We start from the raw sequence: 7,675 nt of genomic DNA on the forward strand, positions 1-7,675 counted from the left end.
TCTCGGTTCTTAAAGAGTCCCTGCCCAGGTGCTGGCAGGGCAGTGCTGACAAGGAGACCTTGCCTCTCATCAGGGGATCTAAGGTGGATCTTCATGTAACCTGGCCTGCCAGCTAAATTGAAGGCCTATTCATGGCCATTACAGCATACATTATTTTTCCCCCTAAAAAATTGCTCAGTTCCCTCCCCATACTTAAAACACCGTAATTAAAAATACATAGGAAATTCAAATTTACATAGCATGCCCAGAAAAAGAACTTGCCATGACTTAACATTAAACAGTTATAGAAAATTGGATCAACACAATTTTCAAGCTGAGATCACAATTTGAACAAACCTGATTTGTTCTTTCTTTGAAGTCCTACACAGGACTAATTAAAAAGGGGAGAGGGGGAATCTTTACATTCGGTAATCAGACAACCTAGAACCAAGCCACTGAATATGAGAACATCCAGGCCTTTTGCTCCAATGGCTAAAGTTGCCTTAGAATTCACACTTTAGTAGGACAGAAGGTCCCAGGTATAAGATTTAAAAATTCTTTTGCTAAGAAAACACAGAGTGATTGTAATAGTTGCATACCAATGAAAAGAGATGGAGGAGGGAGAAATGTCGAGATATCTGTGTTTTTGTTCTTGTTGTTGCTAAAATGTGACAACCAGTAAGTCCACCTGTTCAATTTCAGCAGCAGTTCTGACTCTTTGGGGTGAACACTGTGAGGACGATGAGCACCCCCCCCCCAACACTGATAGTTTCTACTATCAGTAGATAATAGAACACCACTGAGAGCTAAGAAGTCATGTGCCAAGCCAAGTTGGGGACAAAATATCCCAGTCATCCTGGTCATCTGGAAAGGCATCTGAATGGTGAGTGAGGGGGGCCTGTCACTCTGATTGGTAAAAACGAGAGGGACCAGCCCAGCAGATTGGCTGGAGCCCAAGCAGAGACCCCTGGCCATTTTCAAGTCTCTGAGTAGTGTATCAAAATGCTAGCTTGGCTTCCCAACGTCCACTGTGCTTTTGGTATACAACGGTTGTCTCTCTACGGCCAACACCTTGTAGCTGAGCATGTTCAAACCATCCAAGCGCATTGTCTCCTTTGTGTGTGCAATTCGGTCAAACCTCTGTGGATTGGGTTCATTTTTTTTGTCTCTTGAGTGGCGGATCATCCGACATTTCCCGGCATTTGGGCGAGATATAGACATGCCTTTAAAAACTAATCTGTTGAAAATGTCATCGTCTTCACCTCCCCAGCCCCAGTAATTATTAGGAAATCCATTGATGGTGAGAAACTGCTCTTTACTCAGAGCAGAAACACCTCCAAAATACTGAACATAAGGCAGGCTAAATCCAAACTTGTCCATGGACACAGAAATGTGCCGTGGCTGTGAAAAGCACCGGTAGGTATTCTGGTCATCCACTGGAATGAGGTCCACGTCACTAAACACAAAGCAGTTGTAATCATAGTCCTTCAAGGCCTCTTGAAAGCCAATATTGAGGAGCTTAGCACGATTGAACATTGAGTCTCCATCCCGGTTGATAACATAGATGCCATAATCCAACTGCTGGCGCTGCAGTACTGGGTGCAAGTAATACAGCCAGTACTTGAGGTGTTCTTGCCGGTCGCGGAATGGAATAATGATGGCTACCTTGTGAGGAGAGACGCAGTTCCTGGGAGCATAGCGGCCGCCCACCTTTACCGCCGGGTTCTGTTCTGCCACACGCTGTAGGTCCACAGCCATGTTAAACTCGATCATCATGGGGCCAACAAGCAGAGGGGACTCCTCGGGGCAGGCAGGGGGCAGCAGCACGGATGTGGCTGGCACCGGGGCCGCAGTCCGGCTGCTCCGAGGGTCCAGGCGGGGATCAGAAGTGGAGCGCCAAGGCACTGGCGGTGGGGCCTGTTGGAGCCAGAGTTCTCCGGAGGTCTGCCAGGAGGCGGTGGTGCCGCCCGAGCCCCCGTGCAGTGGGGAGGGCACTCTGATTAACTGGGGCAGGCGATTCAACTCCCGGCCGGACAGGTAGTAGACGAGGGTGACGCGGAGGTGCAGCGCGCAGATGGCCACGAGCAGGCGGCAGGCCCGCTGCAATGACGCGCCCGGCATCGCGGCGCTGCCGCCCAGGAAAGGCTCCCGAAACCTCATCTTCCCGCCGCCTCAAGAGGGTGGGCAATAAAACCGGGACGGCGGCCCGCCCGCGGGCCCCCGGCCAAGCGCTGCCGACCACAGCGAAGGTGGAGCGGCCGCGGGAAGGAGCTGGAGCTCGGCGCATGGACACGGGATCGTCCCGATCGTCCAGACTCGGCTGGAGCAGAACCGAGAGAAGTGCGCCTGAGGCGCGGGCGGGGGAGGCGGGGCCGCCGGCCGATAAATGAAACTTTTTGATACAGTACTTAATGAAAAGTTGGTGACACTTTGGGAGAAAGACGTGACCATCTGCTCCTTAAAGGTTTACAGCCATGGAAACCCCAAAGGGCTGTTCTATTGTGCCTTATAGGGTCGCTGTGAATTGGATGGTAGTGGGTTTGAGGGTTGGTTGGTTGGTTGGTTTTGTGTTTTTTTTTAAAACACAGCATATCTATAAACCTATTCTATTCATACTTGATCAATTTTTTTTTCATTTTTTCATTTTTTCAGATTAAGTATTTCCCCAGTAACTTCATTATTAATTACTATAACAACCAGGTTTTTATTTTATATAGGTTATAATTTTTGAGGATGGGGGCAGGTGTAGTGGTAGCAGGAGCCTGGTGGTGTCAGCCACAAACATCACTAAAGGAAAGAAAGATTGATGATCACTGACAAGATCCAATGTTTTATTTGGTTTGCAAAATGGTGATAATTTAGTTCTTGCTTCCTTTATTAGGATACTTTATAAGGAGAAAATTTTATAACTATTTAAAAATATCTTATAGAGAAAAAATTCATCAACCATTTGAGAGATAGTTAATATAGAAAATGTAATTTAATGTTTAAGTTCCTTCCTCTTTTGTTTCCTTAAATTTTTACCCTAGTCAGTTGGTCTACTAGATTTGAGAACAGTCTACTAGGGATTGACATCCACTTCTGTAATAGCTTGCCTCTGGAAACCCTATGAACTCGGAGAAAGGTCGAAAGTTATACAGGTGTCCAGGTCTTTTGTTCATACAGTCACTATGAGTCGCCACCAACTTTATGGCTCTTAACAACAACAACAACTACTCAGGATGAGAAAATTCATTTGTTCTCTACATCATCTTTCTTTGAAACACTAAACTAAATCACATTGGTTTTTAGAAGTAGAAGCCCTTTGTTATATATTCTTATAGTATTTTAATTCATTTGAAATAAGTAGTGATGTAAACCTTTGGGGAACTATTAAAGGAATTGGCATTGTTTTGATTATAAACAAGGGTTTCTTGTCTTTAGACAGTAAGGTTGCTTCATGTAATTATCCTTTTCTGTATCTCACATGTGTCTTTTAAAATTTTTTTTATTGTTGCTCACTTTCTTCCCTCCTCTCCCTTTCCTCTGCCCAGTTTACTTTTTTAAAAAAATATTCATTCATTGCTCCACAAATTCATCCTTCCCCTCCTCTTACCCCTCCCTTAGTCAATGTGCAATGTACCTCTTATTTTAGACTGCTGTCATACATCTAATGCCTAATCATATATTCCTTTTAAACAATTCTTTCCTTCCTCTGTTCCAGTGCAGTATTATCTACTCATTGTGTTCTGAGAGCAGATTTGAAAATATGTTAAGTACTCTAAGACTTCTTGCTTCCAAAAATCCTAAAGAATAAACAATTCTGTTTTGAAAAAGGCCAGGATGCTCTTGAGAGGCAAGGATGGTGAAACTCCATCTCACGTACTTTGGGCATGCTGCCAGGAGGGGCCAGTCCCTGGAAAAGGACATCATGCTTAGAAAGGTCCGTGAAGGAGGGGAAGACCCTCAATGAGATGGATTGATGCAGTAACTGTAACAATGCACTGTAACTGTAACAGAGCAAACATTGTGAGGACGGTGCAGGAACATCCATGGCTTATTTAGTTCCATTTGTCAGTATGAGTCAGAGCCGATTCAACACCACTTACCAACAACATTCTACTTTCACTTGGAAGAATGTAATTGAATCAATAAATAGCGTGCCCCTCCTCCTAATAACAGCTTTAGGAGTAAGTTAGCTAATGAAAACTTGGTTTCTGGCTTTGCAACATCAGAGATCACTACAAAGAGCAGGAATCCAGGTGCAATAAAAGAGATGTTATAAGCCAGCAGTTGTGTAAGTAACCATGAAATCCAAGGGTGGGGTCCTCAGGGATCACTCAAGGTGTTCAACATTACTTTCATAATAATTTTTATAAATAAAATGTCCCTTTCCATTTTCCCTGTATAGACATTTGCACTGGGGGTATCAAAACAATGGTCTGATAATCTGTTGGCAACCTAACACAAACTCAACAAAAAAGATGCCAAATTCATGTAAAAATGTCCTCATAAATGAATGAAAATTAACAATTGCATTACTATTCAATATGACAAGGCCTGATACAAGCTCATGTTGTGGTTACATGCTATCTAGTCAGAGCTGACTCACAGCTGGTCCTCCAGCAAGTTTTTGGAGTCAGTAATCACATGGGAGGAAACTGCTCTGCTTTTCTTCCAAGGAGATTCGAATCATGCACCTTTGTGTTGGCAGCAGAAGAATCAATACCTTTGAATTGTGGTGTTGAATAACTGAATTATCCCATAGACTGCTAAAAGAACAAACAAGTCTGTGCTGGAGGAGGTGCAACCAGGATGCTCCTTAAAGGCAAAGATGGTGAAATTCTGTCTCACATACTTTGGGCATGTTGTCAGAAGGAACAAGTCCTTGAAAACACCATCTTGTTTAGAAAGATAGAGAGTCAGAAAAAGAAAGATGCGCAACAAGACAGATTAACAGAGTGACTGCAACAATGGACTCAAGCATATCAGAAATCTTAAGGATGACACGGTTTAGGGCAAAGTTCAGATCTGCTCACAGAGATCCTATGTTGTTCATAGGGACCCTATGTTGTTCACAGGGTCAATTTGATAGTACCTAACAACAGCAACATATGAGGAGGTAGGAAATACATAAAGGATTCTACTAATGGAGTAAGATGGTTGTGTCAGGGAAATGTACAACTATGTGACTTGCTAACTGAATTAACCTCTTTTTCTTTTTTTTAATTAGCAACAAAAATACTCTCAAACTCACTGCTATAAGGTCAGAACTGACTCATAACTGGTCTTCTATGCAGTTTTTGAAAGGCTGTAAATTGCATGGGAGGAGATTGTCCATCTTCTTCCCACAGAGCAAGGAGCAGATGCAACTGCCCAGGAGGCACCACCTTGGAGTTGGCAGGGCAACTCCCTATGGTCGACTCTATCAGAGCTCTTTATTTATTTTTCATATACCATCACTTTACCTGAAAGATAATGATAATGAACAAGTTGAGGCTGCTGCTTTAAAGAAATAAAACTAAAAAAAAAAAATAAAAATAAAGAAATAAAACTGACAATGTTCGTTTTCAATTAAAAAATCTTGGACTTGCAAGTAAAACTTAGATTTAAAAAAAAAACAAACCCAACTTACATCAGCCACCAATAACTTAACTGCTTCTCCATAACTAAAGACTTTTCTGATCCTATCATTCCCTATCCCAGCCACTGTGGTTTGTTTGTTTGTTTGTTTGTTTGTTTTTTTAATAATTTATCACAAAATTTACCCACCTTTAGCAGATCTCTGCAAGTCAATGAACCAGTATTTTTCAGCTCAGGCTTGGGTAGAAAGAGTCACTCAAAGGACAGGACAGAGCAATAGATATTAAATAACAGAGAAAGAAAAGTTTACTTATGTGGTCTTAGATGCACACTACAGTCACACTTTAAGAAACTATCACTTAGAGTTACAGCGTAGGATCAAAGTGTGTTGTTATATTGTTGTTATGTGTGGTGGAGTTTGAACCAATTTACAGCTGATCCTCATCAACTATAAATCACAAAGGAAGAGATGGGCCATCTTTGTCCCAAAGTAGAGTTGAACCTCATGTCTTTGGTTGGTAGCGCAACTCCTTACCACAACAGAACTCCCTGTGTCAAAGAGGTTTTGCTGTTATGTGCAAAGCCAATTCATAGTTAACCTTACAGCAGGTTTTCAGAAGCTGTTTATCACAAGGAAGGAAACTGCTCATCTGTCTCCTGCAGAGCAGCTAGTGTATTCAAACCACTTGTTCTTGGGTAGCCCCTTACCAGGAGGCCAAAAGAGCTTCCTGTTACAAAGAGCAGTACCTGAAAAATCTATTCATAAACTTTTCTCCAACTTCTGTGGTTCAAAGCCTACTTTCATTTACATATTCAATCACATTTCAGATTAGGCTGAACACAGAAGTAGAAATGAGACTATCTCTGTATTCTATCCAGCCAAACCACAGATCTGTGAAACTTCAGACAATCCTCCTCTTTTCACTACTTGTTCATAAAGTGATGACATGCTAACATATAATAAGCTTATTTTTAATAACTTACTGGATAGTCTACTATTCCCTCATTTTGTATTTCTAATTTAACAAATAACAATAAACAACTCATATGCACACAAAGTCTTTGGGACCCTCAATTTGTAAATGAATAAAGCACTTTTGAGACAAAAAGAGTGAGAAATGCTGCTGCAAATACACAGCCAATGCTTAAGTTGCTGTGCTTGTTCAAACGGATTTTCAGATGTAGCCTTATTATTTAACTCCTCCTTTGAGTGAAACACTAAAAGTTGAGATGCCTGCAAGGGCAAAGCCACCAATCAAGGGCACTAACTACTATCACAAGTATTACCCACCGTGTTCATCAAGAGAAAAGGTCTTACCATGATAGTCTTGTGTTCCAGATCACAGCTGGGAGTTCAAGAGACCTGAAGCGGTGGAACTGTTTTTGTTAGGTGCCATCTATCAACTACAACCCATAGCACTTATGCTCACAATCTCTGTCATGCTCGAGCCCAGTCACTGTGTTAATTCATCTTGCTGAACAACAACCATCCCAGTATGGTGTAGGTAGGACTTACTCTCCTTTAGTTCAGTGTACGCCGTTGTTGTTGTTATGTACCATTGAGTAGGAAGTGACTCACAGCTGACCCTCCAGCATGTTTCAGAGGCTGTCCACTGCATGGGAGGAGATTGCTAAATTTTCTCCCACAGAGCAGCTGGTAGATTAAAACCACTTGCCTTTGTGTTGGCAGTACAACTCCTTAACAATGAGTCACTTGAACTCCCTTTAATGTAGTGTAATAACAGTCTTTCACTTGAGATTGTGGGTTTAGTGTTTAAACAATTGTTAAAAGTGTGCAGCTGCTGACCAAAAAGCTGGCCATTCAAATTCACCAGGCACTCCCACTCTGAGGGCGCAAGATGGAACAGTCTGCCCCTGTGAAATTACCATCTAGGGAGCCCGGCGAGGCACTTCTACTCTGTCCTCCAGGGCTGTGGCAAGTCAGAATGGACTTGACGGCAGAGGTTGTGGGTTTTGGTTTAACCTCCTCCGATCACACACCAGGTCACTAAGGAGGCTACATGTAAACTATTTCCCTGACTTTCTATCTCTGACTGACCCAAGTAACACCTAAAACAGTCATCCAAAGCACAAGAATTCTTTTATACTAGACTGGTAAACTCTTCAGGATCAA

General features: G+C 42.5%; 1 protein-coding gene across 1 annotated transcript; it reads right to left on the reverse strand.

Moving 5' to 3' along the window:
- Positions 1 to 773: 773 nt before the first annotated feature.
- On the reverse strand, positions 774 to 2,139 carry LOC102844463 (beta-1,4-galactosyltransferase 1-like). The gene has a single exon (XM_006887091.1). The coding sequence runs from the start codon at positions 2,137 to 2,139 to the stop codon at positions 985 to 987; it is 1,155 nt and encodes a 384-aa protein (XP_006887153.1). The 3' UTR covers positions 774 to 984.
- Positions 2,140 to 7,675: the final 5,536 nt, after the last annotated feature.

The sequence above is a fragment of the Elephantulus edwardii genome, unplaced genomic scaffold, assembly GCF_000299155.1.
Source record: "Elephantulus edwardii isolate Elephantulus edwardi_28Jun2011 unplaced genomic scaffold, EleEdw1.0 scaffold00054, whole genome shotgun sequence".
NCBI lineage: Eukaryota > Metazoa > Chordata > Mammalia > Macroscelidea > Macroscelididae > Elephantulus > Elephantulus edwardii.